At 40.8% G+C, this 22,282-nt stretch overlaps 1 protein-coding gene across 9 annotated transcripts in view; it reads right to left on the reverse strand.

Moving 5' to 3' along the window:
* Positions 1 to 22,282, reverse strand: part of ERICH3 (glutamate rich 3) — a 77,530-nt gene that overhangs the window by 39,009 nt on the left and 16,239 nt on the right. For 6 of the 9 annotated variants that reach the window (XM_039327179.1, XM_039327175.1, XM_039327174.1 and 3 more), the window contains exons 2-4: positions 20,540 to 20,633; positions 6,165 to 6,290; positions 172 to 243 (exon numbers count right to left, since the gene is read on the reverse strand). In XM_039327179.1, coding sequence (XP_039183113.1) covers positions 172 to 243; positions 6,165 to 6,239 — 147 coding nt within the window. In that variant the 5' untranslated portion in view covers positions 6,240 to 6,290; positions 20,540 to 20,633. Of the gene's footprint in view, positions 1 to 171; positions 244 to 4,505; positions 4,861 to 5,082; positions 6,079 to 6,164; positions 6,291 to 20,539; positions 20,634 to 22,282 lie in introns of those variants that run through there. The other 3 variants (XM_039327181.1, XM_039327176.1, XM_039327178.1) reach the window with 3 other exon arrangements.

Genomic DNA, 22,282 nt, shown 5'->3' on the forward strand with positions numbered 1-22,282 from the left:
AGCCAGGGAATTCATAAACTCTCTTTTGATGCTGTCTAGCAATTATTGAGACTTTTGCAATCCAGAATTGATCACCCTAAGCAAACATGTATCTCTAAGTCTTATCAATGGCAATCAACTCTAGTGCTGGAAGAAATCAGGGATTCTTTTCAAAAAGAAAAAAATCATTACCTTGGTTCGCTGGATCCGCTCCCGCCTTGCCGAACTCTCAAGTTTTCTTTTTATGTCACCCTGGTGATGTCGCTAATAGGGCCATTTAAAAAAAATAAAAAGTAAAGGCAAAATCACATTTCAGATTTACCATATGGTTACATCATTCCTAGAGCACATAACACTACTCTGGGTTGTTACACCTTTTCTCTTTCCTCCCAATCTTAAGTTATGTTTTTTTTTCTTTCCTCTTCATAATCTCTTTTGGATAGTAGGATTGAGATTCTTTCTGGTTTTTATACATTGCTCAGCTGGCCTTTTGGGGGAATGAAGAGCATGACTTCTTAAAATATAAATAGAAAACAAAGTCTCCCATCCAAATGGTTGGTCAAATTTATTGTGTAAGCAAGGCTCATATCAAAGAGCAAGTGAGTGAATGTCAAGTGATTAAAGACATGAGTTTTATTCAAATAGCTATTAGTAAAACATGGCCAATAAGTGCTGCATAGGCTTCGAATCCTCCTACATCCAAGCAACCTGTTCCCTTTCTTTTTCTTCCTTCTGTCTTTTCAAACCACATCTCCCAGCAAGCAACACTCCCAGCCTAGTTGATAATGATGATTTATATCCCTTTTAAGAACACAAGTAGTACTTGAGAACAAAACAGAAGAGATGGGATGGGAAAATTATATAATGCTTTAGCTATCTATAGAATATTATAATTCTCAGCGCGCATGCAGAGGCAAAATAGGGTGTCTATTTTGATAACATTTTGTCCCATTTTCTGCAATGCATCACAATAATTAGGGATGGAATGGAAGGGAAAAGAAGCAGCAATTCCCAAGCACACCAAACATTTCACCGCCGCAATGCATAGTGGTCACGTCACGTAATTAAGCACTGCAGTTTTACCACTCAATAATGAAGTAATTTTCTATGATGAATACGGTGAACAAAGCTATCATCCATACCGCAGTAAGTGGAGAGGGCTGTTTAAGTATTGAAAATTTATCTGGACAGGTAAAAGCATTTTCCCGATGTTTCTTAAAGCTGCTCTTAAAAATGGAGCATGCCTGGTTTCCTTTGCAAGGAAGAATAACAAGACACTCTATACCTAATGAGCTCTTGTGAAAATGTCTTTTAAATGTAGACAGCAGGTGTTGGGTATGGAGTGTCATGTCTAACTTAATCCTGAGAGACAACCATTTTCGCCGTTTTTTTAGGTAATAGGCAATAAGCTCATATGTGTAAATCCCTTGGAGATTTGGATCTAGTAAGACTTCTGTGAATTTTATAACTGAAGACTGAGATCCTCAAAAATCTTTGGGAAAAAAGTACCCAGCAATTTGAAAATCATTATTTTAATATATGGCCAACTGTTCCTAGGGCTGAATCCTTTAACAAAAATGTTGGTATCTCCTACATTCAGCACATAATACTTGCATATTAATAATAATAACAACAACAACAATAATAATAACAACTATTATGGATCATCGCACAATCAGCCAGATGTCCAGACTGGATTTGGCATTTTGTCTACCTATCGAGTCCTTACCCAGGACCTGGGATAGGCAGATGTGGATGTTTGATGGTATTACAGATATCGTCGCAGGATGGAAGCAGTTCCTAGTAAGGCCGCCTTTTGCAATTGACTAATAGCGAATTTGTCAATGCCAATGGTGTTCAAGTGGTGCTCCAGTTGTTTTGGGATTGCACCCAAGGAGCCTATGACTATTGGTACTACCCTTGCTTGCTTTTGCCACAGTCTTTCTATTTCTATTTGTAGGTCTTTGTATTTTGTTATCTTCTCCAGTTCTTTCTCGTCTATTCTGCTGTCTCCAGGCACTGCCACGTCCACTATCCAGACTTTTTTGTCTTTCTTATCGACAATTGTTAAGTCTGGGGTGTTATGTTGCAGTGCTTGTCTGTTTGAATTCTGAAGTCACAGAGCAGTTTAATTTTATCATTTTCTATGACTTTCTCTATTTTATGATCCCACCAGTTTTTGCTTACAGGCAAATGATATTTTTTGCAGATCTTCCAATGCACCATTGTTGCTACTTTGTCATGCCGCTGCTTGTAGTCAGTCTGTGCAATTTTCTTGCAACAGCTTACCAGGTGGTCCACTGTTTCTTCAGCTTCTTTGCATAGGCGGCACTTACTGTCTGTTGCTGTCTTCTCAATTTTGACTTTATATGCATTTGTCCTTAAGGCTTGGTCTTGTGCAGTCAGAATTAGTCCCTTGGTCTCTTTCTTCAATTTTCCTGCTCTTAGCCATGGCAGGTCTTGTTATTATCTGCTTTCCCAGCTATTTTTTTAACGTATTGGCCATGTAGTGCTTTGTCTTCCTATGCCTCTATTCTGTTCTTCATTTGGTCTTTCTTGTAGGCCAATTTGGTCTCTCCAGTAGTCAGTAAGCCTTCCTGATATACTAATTTCAGTGTATCTTCATCATTGTTCTTCAGATATTCTTCAAAAGCCATTTTTTCTTCTTCAACCATCTGATGTATTATTATTATTATTATTATTATTATTATTAAAAGCTGGAAGGGACCTTGGAGGTCATCTATTCCAACCCCCTGCTCAGGCAGGAAATCCTATACCATTTCAGACAAATGGCTGTCCAGTCTCTTCTTAAAAGCTTCCAGTATTGGAGCATTCATAATAGGAGTATTAAAAACCTAGCTGCATTCAAATGAACTGCTAAGGGTGGGTTATTGTAATATGCACTTTTGCCCTATTGTGGCCTCACAGAATAGTGTCTTCAAAGAGAAGCAGGGGCAAGACAAGAATAAAAAGTCAGGGAGACCAGTCTTGAAGATTCAATTTCTAGCTCTGATGTCTTGAAAGAATTACTGTCTACCATTCTAGCAAAAATCCATACAACCACTAGATGGCAGCAAAGGCACAGATCCTCATAACATTTTGGTGCCATCTAGGGAGTTATCTAGATTTTTGCAGTTGTCAGAATTCTGACACAGTGCTTTTGAAATGTCTTAATTTTACTATATTTCTGAAATATTTTACCTTAATACTGAATAAGACGTTGCTTAGTCTCTTGTCTATCAAGGGATCTAAGTATTAGAGCTAGATTTTGTTCCAGGACTCTTTGCTACCTGGGATAGGACACTTGTCACTGCTGGCTCCTTCTCTCATTTCTAGCTAATTTAGGGCTTGTTTTGTTCCCTGCATGGTACTTTGAAGACTAACAAACTGAAAATAAAACATGGCTTCTCTCCTTTTACATGTTCCCATGAACACTTACAGAATATACAATAAGACCCAAACAAGCTGTACTGTTCAGGAGAAAAATGCAATAATCTTAAGTAGACCTGTTCAACTATATTTGTAAGCTTATTGTGTTGTGAAGCCACGTCCATCAAATCTAAATCTTGAATGTGAAATCACAAGCTGGCAATATGGATATATTGGCACATGGACTTTCCTAAACATGGAATCTTTCCTCTTTGCTTTATACCTACAAAGTAATTAGGTTTGAAAAGGTCTTCCATTTATGAATTATTTTTAGCTTATGTACTGTAATCACATAAAATGCCCCAGGCACAACAAGAAAATCCCATAGAAGTGTCTGCCTCATGAAAGAAGAAAGATCTGTCTGTAAGAAGGAATAGGCAAGTGTTGCCATATATTGTGTATGGTGTATGGATGGGTCCATAATATAGGTGTGTATTTTTGAACAAAGGATGGAAAGAACGTGAGCTGGTGGCCCTGATGCAGCCTAGTAACATCAGTTTTTTTCAACCACAGAAAGGAAAATTCATCAGTGGGACATTTGTTAAGGATTTTTAAAATAAATAAATGACTGTCATGGAAAAACAACAAAAAGGTACTGTGTATGCCCAACGTAGTTCATAAACAAGTAAAATTCTCTGATATATGAGATTATCAAAATCTTTATGTGGTAGCCATACATTTTCGCTACCACTTCTCATGTTGGAACAAGCTTAATTTACATTCAACATATATACTAGTATTTATTTAACAAATATCTCCAACTTGGTGCCCTCCAGATGTTATGGATTAAACTTCTATACTGGCTGGGCTGTAATGGAGATGTAATCTATTATATCTGAAGGTCCCAGACTATAATGAGCCACTATTTTTCATTCCAGCAGAAAATTCAGAAAGAAGAATCCTCATTAAAAGCCACATGAGATCTCTTATCTCCTTCCCAAAGGGCCATTGCCCCTTCATTTCCTTTTCACAGACCCTGTTTAGATTTTTCTTTTTACCCCAAAGCTTTCCTCACTATCCTTATCTATTCAATTTTCTTGTTATCACAGAAAGGAAATGGGAAGAAGGGAATATAAAATTTCTATTATACTCCAAACCAAGTCATAGGTTTCCGCTGCCATCTTTTGTCTTCCAATGCAGATTTCGGTGTGTTTATGTATAGGAGGAAGGGTAATGGAAGTCCACAACAAAACTCTCTTTGGGAATTCCATTGGCAAACTGTTGAGAGCTACTGGCTTAGATGATCCATAAGACTTCTTCAAAGATTTTGGCCGTGCAGGGTGTTTCTGATGTTACCAGATGTTTGATCAGCCGGGGAGGGGGAAGTGATAGTCACTACTAAATAATCTCCATGTTTGTGCAAGTATGTATGTATATGCACATCAGACTTAGGTGGTACCTCCTTAGAATTCTAAGGTTCTAAGACAGTTGGTCTCAACTGCTGTTTTCTGTTTGTCAGGCAAGTAGCACATAGGATTCTCAACTTTGCCAAGAACCTGTATAAAATGAATGCTGACTTCTTAGCAAGGCTCAGAGTCCTAAAGTTCTTTAGGGGGGCTACTCCTGAACCATATATCTGAGTTATAGGTGAAATCATGGGAAACAGTAGCATCACAAAGGAAGTCAGAAGGTAGAAACAACTGATAGCTGGAACCAAGCTAGGATGAGGCCTACCTCCAGCCACGTTTCCACTTTTTGTGTGAATGAAATAGCGTCTCCTCCTTCCTGTCCTTTCTCACTCTTTATATCTATGCTTTTGTTTGTTCTTGCCAATTTCCCATGACCTTTGGTGTTCACATGGGTAGAAGTAAGCATTTTTCTGATGGACTGTGACCAGTTCTTGAGTACACAGATGGGACATGACCTCCTGTTGTCTTTCCCACAGGAGATGACTGTGTGGAATCTAGTGACTAAGGGCTACTTACATTCTGAGGTCTGGCCAGTAAACTGGCCAATTACAAGTCTCTTTGCTTCTTTTGACAACTAATTTATCTCTCACCTAAAGCATTCTCTTAGAATTGATACTACATTAATAAATCTAGAATAAATGAAACTACTAATTTTCCATAATCATAATTACTAACACATGTTAGAACTACAGACATTCCTTAGGTTAGCGAATCAATACAGATTTTTTGGGAAACAAAAATTAAGCCTTATAAATGTTCTGGGAGTTAACATCAGGATTTGCACCAACTGAACATAATTTTCCAGATGCTCAATCCTTTACTCAGGAGTTGATTTATCTTGCAGAAGTATTTCTCGATTAGAAACTTGATTGCAGATAAGAATGAAGCCTCTACCCAAACAATTGATTGCCTAGAGCAGAACAAGGGATTCAAAGCTTGAAATATCTATGACCCAATGTTTAAAAGCCCAGCTTCATCACCAGCACCATCTTTCTAAACTAGGCTAGTCTCTTGATAGCCTTGGCTCCTGGGATATAGTTTCATAAGGGTTCTCTCTAGCTTAGGAATTGATGGTTTCTGCCTTGCTGGTTTCACCACGTACAAATAGGACAATTCTTCTGTTCTAATGTATGTTAGAGTTTTCTTGCAATTCAGCATCATTACTAACCCATAATAACTGTCAAACATGTGAAAATGGGTCATTATAATACACTGATGGTTACTAATCAGTGGTGTAGATCTTCCACCAGTCGAAGCATATTTAATGACATTTCCACCTATAGATATTGTCAGAAATCCTGAATATGACTATGACTTTTATGAAGAGTAGCCATAATATAACCATACTTCCATATCAAGAGCTTTGTGGAAAATAGCCTGAGCCAAGCATTCCCGTATATACTTCTGATGATCCTTCTTCATGGCATTTAACCGGTATTCCTTGTCTGATATTATTCTTCCACTTCTTGAGATCTGCCATGAAGAAAACAAAATATGCAGGCAGTGTGTGTTAGGGAAAGAGGATATAAGACTTGTACAGCTTCTCACCATAAACTAAAATATTTTCATCATAATCTTAATCTTCTCTGAGGACATGGAGATTAAGATAAGCACAGATTGCTCTATTCTCTCCAGCAAAAATGTGATGATCTACATAACCAAGATCTTGTTATATATGTACCAGAGAGACAGGCTAGGTTCTTCTGCCATAAAGTTTGTATTTTAATCAAACCAGAATTCAAAAGGGAAAAAAGACAATAGTATTTTTCTTCTCTTTTAGAAAAAAAAGTCATCAATGAGGAAAGGCTTTGCATATTAACTAAAAAAACAAATCTCATTGTGATCACTGGGGCTTACCTTCAGTGAATACGTATAGCAGTGGTGGCGAATTTATGGCACAAGTGCCAGAGGCGGCACTTGGAGCCCTCTCTGTGGGCACATGTGCCATTGCCCCAGCCCCGCCTCCCCCGCGGCCCCCTCCACACCAGCAGCCCCCCTGGAAGAGAGTCACCCCCAGGCACGGCCCGCCTGGAGCAGCGCAGCCAAAGACATGGCAGCTGGGCAGTGGGGACAAGATTGTGCCCTTGCGCCCCATCGCAAAAAGTTGATGCTGTGGGGCACAGGTGGAGAGCGTGGCCACCATGGCGCTGCTGGGCCACCTGGGCGATCTGCGGCGGGCTGTGGAGGTGGTGCATGGCCCTGCGGATGGGTGGAGGCGGTGCAGGGGTGGGGCGGTGCAGGGGTGGGGAAGTTTTTAGGTACTCGATCTCTAAAAGGTTTGCCATCACGGACATATAAGCTTGTAACTACCAAAGCTAATGAAGGGGTACAGAACTCACGTAGAAATCCACCTTTTTTCTGTGATTCTATTTTCTATCCATTACAGCAGGAGTTTCCAAAGTTAGCAACTTTAAGACTTGTAGACTTCAACTCCCAGAATTCCTCAGTTAGTTATGCTGGTTGGGAATTCTGGGAGTTAAAATCCACAAGTCTTAAAGTTGCCATGTTTGGAGAGCCCTGCATTACAGCAAGGATGGACATTTTTTTTCCCATCACAGGCCACATGTATACCCACAGGGATGAACTAATAGGTTGTTTAATGGCAATGCTGATGCATGTAGCGGCTATGAATTCCCTTCCTCTTTCCAATACCCTCCTTTTCTTTTCCCAGGTCCACAGTATAGGGAGTTGAACTGGCTTTCTGGATTTAATAGCAATAATACGTAGGCTTATATACCAGTTAACAATGCTTTACAGCCTTCTCTAAGCAGTTTATAGAGTCAGCATATTGCCCTTAACAATCTGGATCCTCATTTTACTTACCTTGGAAGGATGGAAGGGTGAGTCAACCTTGAGCCGGTCAGGATCGAACTACTGGCAATCAGCAGAATTAGTCTGCAATACGGCATTCTAACCACTGTGCCATCATGATTCAGTGGTTAACATGAGCCCATGAAGCCTTTGTGAACCACACACTTCTTATAACTATGTTATATTATAAGTAGAAGGATGATTTTGAAATCCAAATGCTGAATTGCTGGAGTTTAATTTTGGTATCCTTTTTAAAATACACATCCCTTCAAGCATTGAAGAGTAGCCTTCCAATTATCAACTGGAAACATGCCCTGACATAGCAGATTTATGAAGCCACTCAAGAACAAATCATGCCTGAAAAAAGTATGGAACAGCAGCCTGGTAAGAAATAGCTTAATATTAAGCTTTCTAGTTGGTGCCATTCATGGGTAGAAATGATTTAATATAACTATGCTAAAAGCCCAAGCTTTGTGCCAAGATAGCAAGTCTACATAGAACCTAATCAATCCATGTCACCAAAAGGTCTCCCATAGCATTAAAGTAGGTTGCTGCTGTATTATTGATAGTGAGCCAGGTTTATTAAGATGGAACAAAGCTTTAAATTCCATTAATACTTCTTCATCAGTCATTTTCAGTGTGTTAGACATCTTGAGCATAGAAGAGGCTTATTTAGCTTCAAATGTCACTTGAAAATGTGAAGTGGCTCATTTGGTGGGATGAGTCTCCTCTAAATGGCTTCTATTTGAATGCTTTTTGACCAAGCAGTCTACTGTTCTATATTACTGAGATTATCTATTGGATTCTCATGTTATCCTTTTTCCTGCTTCCTATACAACCAACACACACACAAAATTCCTTTGTTGTTTTAATACTAGAAAACTGCCCCCCTCCTTTGAAACTTAAGATTGCCCGCGTCTCTTATCTAAAGCACTTCAGTATGAAACATATAATCTGAGTATCTGCATGGAGATCCCACTAGATTAAATACAACCCCAGGCACATATACTAAATAGCAAATATCATTCAACTCTGCAGGATATGCTTCTAAGTAAATATCCATCTTAGATGTCTGTCAATACACCACACGATGCCTGAGTTGGTAGGATATAAGCAGCAGTATCTTGGCTTGCAGAGTACCTCTAGGTTTTAGATCCTAGCTTGTACAAAACAGAGTGAGCATACATGGAATAAACCTAGGCTTTGGTTACATTTTATACTAACCAATGCTGTAGAAGGCACAGGGCCAATTAAAACTGGTAACTTATAAAGAAAATTACTAAAAGCATTATGTGATATTTTAAATTGACCAAAACTATGAAGTGGAAGTCAATAATTATGAGCCTACTTGGTGACAAGAAGGCTGAAAGTTAGAATTTAAGAGAGTAAATGTTAATGAGCATGAATGAATGAATAAAATTAGAGAACAATCAGAATTCCTATATTGATGGCAGTTGCATACTACATTCCAGACAGCGGCATCTTCAGGGAAAACAAGGAGGGTCAGATTAAGGAAAGAAGCATTGTGGCACTTATAGTGCATGACCTAGTCTTTTTCTATATTCATCAAAATATTTGATGCCCAAAGGGGCAGAGTTTATAGCACAAGCTAAACTAATACAGATTTCACCTACTCCAGTAAATGGATTGAATAGAAGAGCCAAATATGAGCTTTTGGGAGAACACTATGCAACCTTTTGAATTAATGCAATCCAGAAAGAAAAAAAAATATTCTGCTAAGTGAAGTGAATGGATGATGGCAACTGGATAAGAGATTACAGAAGTGATTCAGTGACCAAGAATGAAGACTGTTTAGTGAGCATCTGCATTGGAAATTATACATTTCTTTCAAACAGCTGTTAGCAGACTCTGTTTGTGTATATACATGGCAAAAGAATTAATATATCTAAAACATGACTGATTTCCTTATTTATAATGAAAGCCTGAGAGAATTATTGAAGACTAGAAGGTGCTAGAAGGTTCTAAATGTGGGGCAAGCACTGTTTGCTAGTTTTAAAAGTAAAAGTAAACTGACTGCAGAAAGATTAAATCAATTAAATTGAATTGAAATTGAACATGGCCATAAAAGAAATAGTACTAGTGTATTAAATATACTGTATGTAGAATAGTTTTGATCATGTTAGAATGATGAGACTTGGTGACGCAGTGGTTCAAATGCAATGCTGCAGGCTAACTCACTGCTCACTCAAGGAGTTCAGCTCAAGGTTGACTCAGTCTTCTATCCTCTGAGGTTGGTAAAGTGAGGACCCAGATTGCTGGGGGCAATATGCTGACTCTGTAAACCATCTAGAGAGGGCTGGGAAGCACTGTGAAGTAGTATATAAGTCTAAGCCCTATTGCTATTGCTTGCGGACATGAATGTACATGGAAGACCAGAGTACAAATAGTCCTCAGCTTATGCTCAGTCACTAAGTCACTGTTCAAAGTTATGACGGACTCCACACACAAACACAAAAAAATACTTATGACCTGGTTCCAAAGTTCTGATAGCTGGGCCTCCCCTACAGCCATTTGAAGTGTCCCACAGTCACATGATCACAATTTACAATGAGTTTGCTAAAAAAAAACCCTTCAAGTTTTTGGCAACCGCACCACAAAGCAAACATTACTCACTTTATTGCTGTCATGACTTATGGCCATAATGGGCAGACTCCATTACGGTCATAAGTTGAGGACTACCTATATTTGTAATTCAGACAGTACATGAAGGAAATGATTGCAACTTTTAGCTAAATAAAAACAAAAAAGTGTAGCATAGTCGAACTAATGATGGAAAAATACACGGACAAATTTGAACAGGTCTCTATATGAAGAAATGGATGAAGAAATGTGATAAAATGAATAAGCTTTAGTGAAATGAAATGCTTTGCAAATAAAATTAGACGTTGAATTTGATAAAAAGCAGATACAATGTAAGTAGGGAAAACTTGAAAAAAAGTTAAATGCTTGCAAGTACTTCAACACTGAAAGAGAGTGAGACAAGTTCATTTGATTTTTTTAATGCACTAATCAATAAATTAAAAGGAATATAAGTAGTGATGATACAGGGAAATTGATCAGGGAAATACATGTGTATATACTTTTCTTTTTTAATAGTAATTTTATTAAATATTACAATTTTTTTAAAAAAGCTAATACAAAGTAAAATATAAAAGAAAGAAGAAAAAATGCAGAAAAGAAGAACAGGAAAAAAATAATACAGTAAATAAAAAGCTAAGAAATATATATGTTTCATCACAACAAGTATAATCCATTTAAGTAACTTATCCCCTCCTCTAAAACTACAACCAATGATCTCTTATTCCCATATCTCATCTCTTATCTATAAATGAATCCTTAAATTCCTGTTGTTCAGTCCTGGTCAGCAGAAACTCATTAAGGATTGTCAAAGATAACATCATATCTATTTTAACCTGAGAAGATGGACAGAAAAATCTGAAGATGTTTAATATTCTAGAAAGGCCGTGGGCAGTGAGGAAAGAATGTTAAAGGAAGTAAAAATAGATGTGCAAAAGAATGTGCTTGTGCCTGGTTTGTTATATGGTAGCTGGGAGTTGGATGATCAGAAAAAAGCATATTAAATATAAGTTGAATACAGTAGGAACATGAGTAATAAAACAAAAAGGCCACCAGCACTGACAGGGCAAACCACCTGTATACAAAGAGAAGAACAAATTCTCTTCTAGTCCTGATGATTTTACCTAGTATGGTAATGAAACGTCTGCAAGAAAACAATCACAATTTCAGAGAGCAGCAAGGACCCTAAGTTCAACCCTGAGCTACAAATATTCTCTTCTATTGGTAAACTAAAAAGAACATCAAAAAAAATGAGCACTGGCCAAATGTGGATCAAGTATACAAGTGAGTGACTACTACGAAACAATTTAGGTAGCTTAATTATAGACAGAGACTGAATGATCATCAAATTGCAAATAAATCTATTAAGAAAGAATGGGCCAAAAAGAAGACTAAAAAAGCCATGATTGGATCCCATTGGTGAGATCCTCAAAAAGAGACAGTGAGGCGTTTAAATAACAAAAGGCAAGATGTGAAGCAGAGCATGGATGTGCTGGAAGCAAGACATTGTGTACATTCAGAAAGATACGGGAAGCATAGTCAGATAGGTTGGCCTAAACTCGGTTTATTCCTTTTCTTATTTCATATCTTTTGTTTCCTTGGATTTCTAGTTTATACTTCTTTTTGTTCTTTGCCTACTGCTGTTTACCCCCAAACTAAATACTGTTACATGGCGGCTATGTATCTATGTATGTGCATAAACATGTACAAAAATCTATTGTTAAATGCTTCCTGCTCCCACTTTATAGGCTTTCCCAAATAAAATGGGAGGCAAAGAGTAAAACAATGGGCCTTCTTTTCTGATATTGGAAAGTATGATCTGCTCACAGTAAACACAACAGATGATTAAGGGAATGGAGGAGAAATACATTATTTCAAGAAACTAAGAAATTTAGTTCCCTATCTACAGACATGCACATTCTTTACTGAATGTTGCGTTACTGACACAGATGAGCATAGCACAATCCTTCAACTAAAATTCTAACTTGATTGTGATTTTGGCTTAAGGCTGTTTTTCTCAGAGAAGGTTAAGATCACTTAACTTTATGAACAAGCAGAAATGGCAATATAAAGCAAAAAAAAAAAAAAAACAAACACCCAAATCCTTCCACTAAGTAGAGGATTATAATATAAGGGCAAGACAGGACAAAAGAATGGATATTCCAGATGGATCTATTTTTGTACTTTTTCCTGCACTATTAGGCATGTAATGAAACACGGGCTTTCTAGGATGTGCACCAACACATTCATTAACCGTTTAAGGTCCACTGAGAGTCATGGTCTAAAGATCTAAAGGTATACAAAGAAGCAACTTTAGCCCTTTCAGACAAGCAACAGAGTGGATTAAGATGGTGTGAAAGTGCCCTCTACTGGTAAGAAGTACATTTGGCTGGTGGGGGAGGAATATCATAAAAACAGATGAAACCAAACAAAGATCTAACTAATCCAGCCACAAGCCGGACAGGAGTGCAAATAGCATCTTCTCATTTATGTTCCCCAGCATCCAGTGTTGACAGGCATCTTGTCACTGGTATTGAAAGGAATATAAACAGCGTCGTGATTGGATTAGCTTCCATGTATTTGTCCAATCTACCAATGTGGTAGTAATGGCTACAAAGTTGAACTGGGACTCAAATATGTAGGTCCAAGTCTCCACTCAATCCTGAAGCTCACTGGATGACACTGACCTTAACACACTCTCTGTCCAATCTACCTCCCAGCGTAGCTGTTTGGAGGATAAAAATGAGGGTGAGTTTCTTAAAGAAAAGGCAGGATATAAATGAAATAAATCATAAAGCCACCCAAGTTTGTGGCTACTATTTCATCATCCTGGAAAGTCAGACTTACACTATTGAAAGTTTAGGTGATTAGATTTTGGATCTGCTGAATTGAAAGCATAAGTCATTTCTCTATTCTTCTCAGACTGTTTTAGATATTTTTCCTCCCACAAATTTGAAGGAGAAAGACATTTGTAAAATAGCCCAATTGGTCAGAGAAAAAAAGGAAAATAGTCAAGCTATTTGGCTTTTATGTCTGCATGTCAAGGAGCATTCTATAAGAGATTGCAGGAGATTCTACTTTTCTGAGACATTCTCTAATTCATCTGTAATTCTGTAATAAATCTGTAATAAACCTGTAACAACCTGTAATAATTAATCGGTAATTCATCTCTAATTCATCTTTACTCAATATTAAATGCACAGACCTTAGTTCACTAATCCTACTCATTCAACAGGTCTAATATTGGAGTGTGAGTAAATTATCATGTTGTTAATTTACAAGCATTAATTTGTTTTTGAAATACAGTTTACTATTTTTGTATGTACGTGTTCTTTTGAACTACATATTTACAACATTGGAATTGACAGCTGGACAACAAAAATGCATTCTCCATGCCCTCATTAATGCCAAGATACTAGTTCTTCAACATTAGAAAGATAATTTATAGCCCCAATTATTCAATGAATTGAACCTGATGTTACATTCACCCTATGAATAAATTGCCTACAATCATAGATTATGTGTGAACAATTACAATGAATTGTAAAACGATTCTAGTGAAATGGTTACATATGTATGCATGAGAAACTCTTATATATACGGTACATATAAAATTTATCTTGCATTGTTTTTGCTTTTGTTTTATTGAATTTTTTCTCAGTCTTTTCTCTGTGTTTTAGTAAATAAATTAAGCAAAAGAAAATATATAATATTGGAGTAGTCATTATTTCTATTCATTGTTCCTCTTCCATGGTACATGGCTACCACAATAATTGAAATACTTGAATCTGACATCTCTGCTTTTTAATGGTAGATGTCCCACTTATCCTCCATTTTGGCACAAAAGACAGCACCTGTCAATGAAAGTATGTGGGTTTGGAAGATGGGCAGAGGCTGGTTAGATAACTGGTTTTGATCAAATGAGATTTCTAGGTGAAATTGTGAAAGTGTCATCAATGCTACAATGACATGATTACACGTTGTCATTTGATGCCACTGTGGCTTATAACAGACATCTACGGATACAAGATATTGTGTGAGAAATAGACTGTATCCCAAAATGAAATGTGACATCAGAGCCTAATATGACATCAGACTGTTTTCTCAGAGATGGGGACTGTTCTTAGGAACACTAAAATCAATGTAGTTGTATTATTCTAATAGAAATAACAGGTAATAGCAAGACCAGTGATAGAATCTCTAGGTTTCTATTCTGCTTCTAAAGTTACTCATAATTTAATTCTTATTAAAATAACCTTGCAAATAAACAGTTGAACCTCATTTCTTCCTTAGGCTTTTTCAGATTCCCACTGTTGAGTCCCTCGTGGAAAGCAAGACACGAGAAGCAGTTGTAGTTCTCAGTTTCCTTTATTCTGTGTTCAGCTCACAAGTAGATGGCTTCAGCAGCTCCCAAAACCTCCCAGCTTCTTATATAGACATTTCCCGGGTAAATGCGATACTTTTCCCGCACCAGCACCCGCGCATGCGCACGGCGCTGGCGACAGCCTGTCTGGTCCCGGGCAGCTTTGCACCTGCCCGGGACTGCCTGCAAACGCCCCGAGCCGTTTGCAAGGCTCGGGACATAACACCCCTTTCCCCCGGGCTAAAACTACTACCAACATATAATCATTTATTTTATGCAGTGTTCTGCTTCTCAGTGCTCCTATCGTTACCTGGCTTTTGTTTAGCCAGCAATGTTATGTAATCTTCTAAGTATTTAGGAGATTTCCTTGCTCTCTGTGACCTTCTCAGCTCTGAGTTTCTGACAGGTGTTCCCTGACTGAGGGGTGACAAGAGCCTGTTCCCTTTATCATGCCTTGGTGCCTTCCAAGGACTTTGTCCCAATGCCTGGCCTGCTCGCTCGCCCACCGGGCTCGTCAGGCCAGGGCTTCTGTCACCTTGTGACCTGGTTGGCCTGCCTAGCTGTAGGCCCTCGGGCCCCTTGAAGTGATAGCCACTGCTGGGCGTCTCTATAGAACCTCCTAGGTCCGTCCGAGACCTGTCAGGAGGCTGTCCCATCCCTAAGCCCCGTTCTGTGTCCGGGCTCGTGTGGGTCTCTGTACCTTCCCAAAACTCAGTTACTTCCTGATTTGGGCTAGAGGTGTTGCGGTCGGGACTTGGTTCCTCGACCACCTCCCTGTAAGTTTGACCCCCTGTAGGATTAGGGGTAAGGTCAGGCCAACTCTGGGATTGTGTGCCAGCTCTCTTGCAGGGAATGATTTGTTGGGATGCTCCCAGGTATCCTCCGTGACTGGAGTGTTGTGTGATGTGTGTGGAAAGTGAGTATGCCCCCGGGGCGACTCCCTGGCTGGAGTAGGCGTGAGTGCCTGTTGTGTGGGTAAGCTCCATGAATTCCTTTTCGGAGCACTTGCGGAAGCTTGAAATGGGCCGTCAGTGGCTCCATCAGTGGAGATGGGCAGCAACTCGTGCCCTTCCCTTTGCTCCAAAGGGTCCCCCTCCCCCCCTGGAAAAGACCCAGGAGTCTCATCTGAAAGGTCCCGCCTAGGGCGGAGTTGGTCGATGTGCCGACGCAGGACACGACCGTTGTCCAGGGCTACCTCGTAGGAGAGAGGACCTGTGACCCTGGAAATAGAAGCGGGGACCCATGTATGACCAGGCCCGTAATTGCGAGCCCAAACCGGGGCACCCACAAGTAGTTGTCTAGGTGCCCTAGGATGTGAGGTAGATGAAGGCAGTCTGTCCGGATGCAACCGGTCAAGTTTAGTAGTAAGTTGACGCCCCCAACGAAGTTCAGCTGGGCTTCTCCCTGTAGAAGTGGACGGTGTGGTGCGATAAGAAAGGAGAAAGTCAGCCAACCTGTGATGCCAGTCCCCGTAGGTGAGTCTTTTCAATGCGTCCTTCGTGATGCGCACCATACATTCAGCCATACCGTTGGTGGACGGGTGGAAGGGTGCAGACGTGGCATGACGAATCATGTTAGCCTGTAAGAAAGCTTGGAATTCGGAGGAAGTGAATTGAGGGCCGTTGTCAGACACAATGACATCTGGAAGCCCGTGTGCAGCAAAAATCCCCCTCAGTACCTGAATAGTCTTTGCAGTGGTGGTGGATGAGACAGGTACAACCTCAAGCCATTTTGAATGGCTGTCAACAAGGACCAAGAAGAACTGGCCCTGAAAGGGCCAGCGTAGTCAATGTGCACCCTAGACCATGGGGACTGTGTTTCCTCCCATCTATGCACGGGAGCTTGGGGCATCTCTGGGCGAGATCGTTGGCACAGGTGGCATGCATGCACCTTAGCCTCAATATCTTTATCTAAACCAGGCCACCACAAGTGGCTGCGCGCAAGAGCCTTCATACGAACAATGCCAGGATGACCCTCGTGGAGGGATTCTAAGACCCTAGTCCTCATTGAGGTGGGAATGACAACTCTGTTTCCCCAAGCAGACAACCCTGAGAAAGGGACAGCTCGTTCCTTTTGGACCAGAAACTCTGAAACTCAGGACTAGGGCAGTGCTCAGGCCAACCAGACAAAACCCAGGAACGGACACGTGAAAGTGTGTGATCCGTACCTGTTTCAGCGGCAACATCCCTGGCACTAAGAGGGAGCTCGGGCAAGGCTTGGATTGATAGAATGTTGACAGCTGACGCAGGGTCAGCTTCTACTACTGGCAGAGGCAATCTACTGAGGCCATCAGCATGGCCCATTTCTTTCCCAGGCTTGTGGAGTAAAGAAAAATCATATGCAGACAGAAAAATAGACCACCTAAGCATTCTAGGGGAAATGATTTGGGGAGTCTGCTTACGTGTGGTAAACAGTCCCAGCAGAGGCTTATGGTCAGTGAAGACCGTGAAGTGCCTGCCATATAGAAAGTCATGGAATTTTTTAATTCCAGCAACAACAGCCAGAGCCTCCCTGTCTATCTGAGCGTAGTTGCGCTCAGCAGAAGACAATGTTCTGGAGTAATATGCAACAGGAACCTGAGTTCCATCAGACCTGAGGTGGCTCAGGACAGCTCCTACCCCGTAAGGGGACGCATCACAAGCGATGCACACAGGAAGGGACTCGTTGAAATGTGCAATTACACTGTTAGAAGTGAGCAAGGCCTTGACTTTGTTAAAACAAGCCTCATGTGTTTGTGACCAGTGCCACACTGCTTGCTTGTCTAGTAGCCTGTGAAGAGGCTCAGCTACACTGGCTTTATGTGGAAGGAAGGAATTGTAGAAATTCAGGAGGCCCAGGAAGGCCTGAAGTTCGGCCTTAGACTTTGGCCTAGGTGCTTCTAAAATAGCAGGTAGTTTGGATTCAGCAGGGTGAATTCCAGCAGCGTCAATTTTGAACCCCAGAAATTCAGTAGAAGGCACCCCAATCTTGCATTTGTCTTTTTTGAGCTTGAGGCCTGTTTTCCTGAATCTTAACAGAACAGCCCTTAGCCTTTCAGCTAGAATGTGTGTGGAGTCTCCTGCAATTAAGACATCATCAAAGTAGGGGCAAACCCCCGGTATGCCCCGTAGTGTGTTTTCCATTACGCTTTGGAAAATCCCAGGAGCGACATTCACTCCAAACTGTAGCCTTTTTACCTTAAAGGCTCCCCTGTGGGTCACAATAGTCTGAGCTATAGCAGCAGCATCATCAACAGGCAGCTGTTGATACGCTTGAGCTAGGTCAAGCTTTGCAAAAACGCGCCCCCCCTTGAGGGAGGCCAGAATATGACTGACCACAGGAACAGGATAGGCATGTTGCTGCAATGCCTTATTAAGAGTGCATTTGTAGTCAGCACAAATGCGAATGTCCCCATTTGCCTTTAGAGGCGTGACAATGGGGGTCTCCCAAGGACTGGAATCAACAGGTCTAGAATTCCCTGTTGGATCAGTTTGTCCAACTCAGTGTCAATTTTACTCTTTAAAGCAAAAGGACCCTTCTTGCTTTAATTCTAATGGGAGTGACAGTGGCGTCTAACTTTAAGGACACAGGGGGTCCTTTGAATGTGCCCAGCTGGGGGCTGAAAACATCTGCAAATTCTTTGCAGACTTCCTGTAGGTCGAGTGTTTGTAAGCTGTTGAGTCCTGTGACGTGTATCCCCAGGGCCTCAAACCAATCGAGTCCTATGAGACTCGTTCGTTCACCCCCTACTACTAATAAGTCTAGTGGACCTTCAAAATTCTTGTATTGCACGTTAAGGGTGGCCTCCCCCTTAACACACACTCTTGAATTTTGAAAATCTGTTAACACAATGTCAGAAGGCCTTAACTTGGCCTGAGTTCCACTACCGGAACAAATCTTCCTAAATGTATGCAAGGAGATGATTGAAAAGGCAGACCCTGTGTCTAGTTCCATAGTTAATGGAACCCCTTGTAGCTTCACCTTGAGTGACAGCTTTTTCTTGATGGGCTTGTGTGTGCCTGTCCTGAAGATGCTTCTTCGCGAAGCGCAAAAACCTACCCTATTCTGGCTGGGAACCCTGGTACCTTTCAGGCGCAGTTCTTCCTGAGGTTGTACCTTTCGTCGGCCCAGACACACAGCTGCAATGTGTCCTTGTTTGCCGTATGCCTGGCAGGTAGCGGAGCGGAACTTGCAGTCGGTTCTCCTGTGGCGACCTCCACAGCCGATGCACTTGAGTGGAGCTGAAGAGCTTCCCTTCTAATTTCCTTCCTTCGTGGGGTGGAGACGGTCGACTTCCTCGTCCGGATCCTCCTCGGAGTTTCCTTGGACGTCTTCCTGGTGCACGGATGCAACTTCTGGACTGTTCCTGATCGGCCGCATGTTTTTGACGGCGCCGCCTGCTGCTTCTTCTGCGGTGACCTCTCTTAAGGCATCTTGGAAGGACAGTTCTTCTTTGGCGAAAAGCCTCTGTTGTTGATCTCGATGCCTTAAGCCGCACACGAATCGGTCCCTCAGTCATTCTTCGAGGTCTTTGAACTCGCAGTGCTTGGCGGCCTTCCTCAATGCGGCGATGTATTTTTTGGCCGACTCTCCGGATCGTTGATCCCTCTGCTCGAAGGTGTGGCGCCATGCGATGATGGACATCTTGGGCTGGAAGTGCTCCTTCAATAGCTTCTTTAGATCTGCGTAACTGACAGACTCTAATGGGACAGGTGCTGCAAGGTTCTCTGCGATTTCGAAGGCGTCTTGACCGCAGACACAAAGCAGGGTGGCAGCTTTCAAGCTCTCTTCCCTCACTTGGTTTGCCTTGAAGTAGTTCTCCACCCTGGCTACGTAGGACTCCCACCGCTCTGGATGTGAGACGTCGAACTCCGAAAGCCTTCCAACCTTTGCCATCTTCAGGAGATGGGTCTATCAGCCAGCCTACCCCCGAATGCGCACTGGATTGGCGAGTAGCTGCAGAGTCAACGCCGTTCCGCCGCTCAGGACTCACTTGAGTAAGCTTACACTTCTTCCTTTCCAGGTGATGTAAGGCATCCCACCTTCGTCGCCAGTGTTGAGTCCCTCGCGGAAAGCAAGACACGAGAAGCAGTTGTAGTTCTCAGTTTCCTTTATTCTGTGTTCAGCTCACAAGTAGATGGCTTCAGCAGCTCCCAAAACCTCCCAGCTTCTTATATAGACATTTCCCGGGTAAATGCGATACTTTTCCCGCGCCAGCACCCGCGCATGCGCACGGCGCTGGCAACAGCCTGTCTGGTCCCGGGCAGCTTTGCACCTGCCCGGGACTGCCTGCAAATGCCCCGAGCCATTTGCAAGGCTCGGGACATAACACCCACTATCTCAGATAACACTATGTGATGACTCACCTTACAGATCACATATATAGTATGCATACTGTACATATATACAAAAGTACATACTCTTACCTTTGTGAAAATATGTGAGAATTCCCATATAGCACGATCTTATGGAGGCTTACTCAGAAGTAAGTCCCACAAAATTTAGTTGGACACTCCTTAGAAAATGAACTTAGGGCTACAGCCTTTATGTATATTGGTTGCTATATTATGCTGTCACCTTAACTGGTAACTTTGGGTGTTGTCACAATGATTTATGACAACTGTAATAAAAGTGCATTGGCATGCATTTTTAATACAGGTAAGGCCTGAGGTTTTGGCTAGATTTGATTAAAATAACAAGTCTATTTTAATAAGTTTAAGAGAAGAGGCATGGAACAAGGAAACAGAAAAAAATCTTCAATCATTGCCTGATTACAGTTTTAGACAAAGGACTTTAGTTTAAATTATTATACAGCTAACCCTTTGGATAATGCAGACCCAGTCACTTTCTCTTAGTCTAACCAACTTCACAAGGTGTAAGAGTGGAGGAAATCATATCTGTCTTCTTAAACCCCTTAAGAGAAAGCTGGCGAGATAAATCTAGAGAAACTAAGAAATATTTGCACACCTACCAGTCCTGACCGCCGCAGATGACGTCTTATCCTGGTGTTGCTGAAATACCCTGTAAGATGCTTGTCTGTTAAGCTGTTGTAATTTGCAAGGTATCTGAAATGAACATACCAGCAGAGTATGAGAAAATAGTGTGTTTTTTTTTAAAAAAAATAGAAAATTAAAAGGATCCACAATAGCATAGATGTCAAGATTTTTTTTTTCAGAATTCTGAGTGGCTCTGCCCAAGCCTAGAATCCTGCTAAACTGAAGTATACTTTCAGTCATCTGCAACTTATTGATGTGCTGGATAGAAAATATGAGAGTCCAAATCTCTTCTGTCTAATAGGGGTCAGGCTAGGAAAGGTCCTCTATAATTTGATGAGGCTATTGTGTTTAATATAAATACTCCTCCATTGGCTATTAGCTATTCCCAGTTTAGCTTGTTAGCTGTAAATTGCAAAAAAATTACTAACAATAGTAGCAATAATTCATTGCTAACCTTTAAAACCGCTAAAATGACTGGGCGTAAGCTTTCTGATGTCTCTCTCTATATATATGGCATTTAAAACCATGTATCTATATTGCTATTTTCTATGCTCCACAAAGACAAGAGAGAGAGAGAGACACACACAGAGAGAGATAGATTAAAGCAGTACCTCTGTTAAATATCAAGCCAACCAAAAAGATAATAATATGATAAGCATCTCTATGGGCTGAGTCATCATTTTTTTCTGTTTTATTATTCTGCATTAATCCTATGCCTTTGAAACCAGATTACATCTTATCAGGATATTTAGCTTTAATAAACAAAATCACTCTGATGGTGAGAGGGAAAAGAAAAAAAAAGAATAAACTATTCCCTTTATAAAATCATTGACAAAGGCAAAAGAATTACAGGAAGTTTATTTTTGGTTTCACAATAATCCCACAGGTAGCCTACAGGAGATAAATTAAACTTTAAACACATAATTTAGTTTGCTGTGTTATGCCTGGTGATTAAACATGGGTGCTATAGCAACTGTTTTATGTTACTTTCTTTATCCTGTTGTTTGCATTTGCATCTGAAACTGCCAGATTACAGTAATTATACCAAATATTGATTTAGTGTGCTTTGCTGGCTCTGGTGTTCTGCATGAATTGGAGGTGGGAGGGATTGCTTTACCCAATATCCTTTTACTTACTTCCTTCTCAGTATTTCATGGCCTACCTCACAAGCTAAAATGCAGGAGATTAATCCACTGTGATTCAACATTAGCTACTCTAAATCAGGAAAGAATAAGTCAAACAAGCATTCAAGTCAAGGTTTCAGTCTTTATATTGAAAAGACTCATTACAAAAGACAAAAATTGCCTCTTCAGTGTATTAATGCCTGTAGTCTTAATTGTCCTAATTTAGAGTTAGAGAAAGAAGAAAATGGAGAGCTTTTTTTAAAAAAGACGATAGGTATCAGTTTAGGCACTGTGAAAATGGTTCTTATAATCCCCTCAGTTTCTTGTTTGACTGTTGCCATTGAACTCAAAGTCAGCAATTCACATGGAGGATGACAACCTGTATGGCAGTGGTTCTCAACCTTTCTAATGCAGTGACCCCATAACATAGTTCCCCATGTTGTGGTGACCCCCAACCACTTATACATCACCGGGTGCCAGGGGCGTGGCCAAAGAAAAGGGGGGTAAAAATGGCGGACAGCCTTGTTTGGCGACCCCCGTGAAATGGTCGTTCGACCCCAAATGGGGTCCCGACCCACAGGTTGAGAACCACTG

Source organism: Crotalus tigris, unplaced genomic scaffold (genome assembly GCF_016545835.1).
Source record: "Crotalus tigris isolate CLP2741 ecotype Arizona unplaced genomic scaffold, ASM1654583v1 scf7180000024358.1859470, whole genome shotgun sequence".
NCBI lineage: Eukaryota > Metazoa > Chordata > Lepidosauria > Squamata > Viperidae > Crotalus > Crotalus tigris.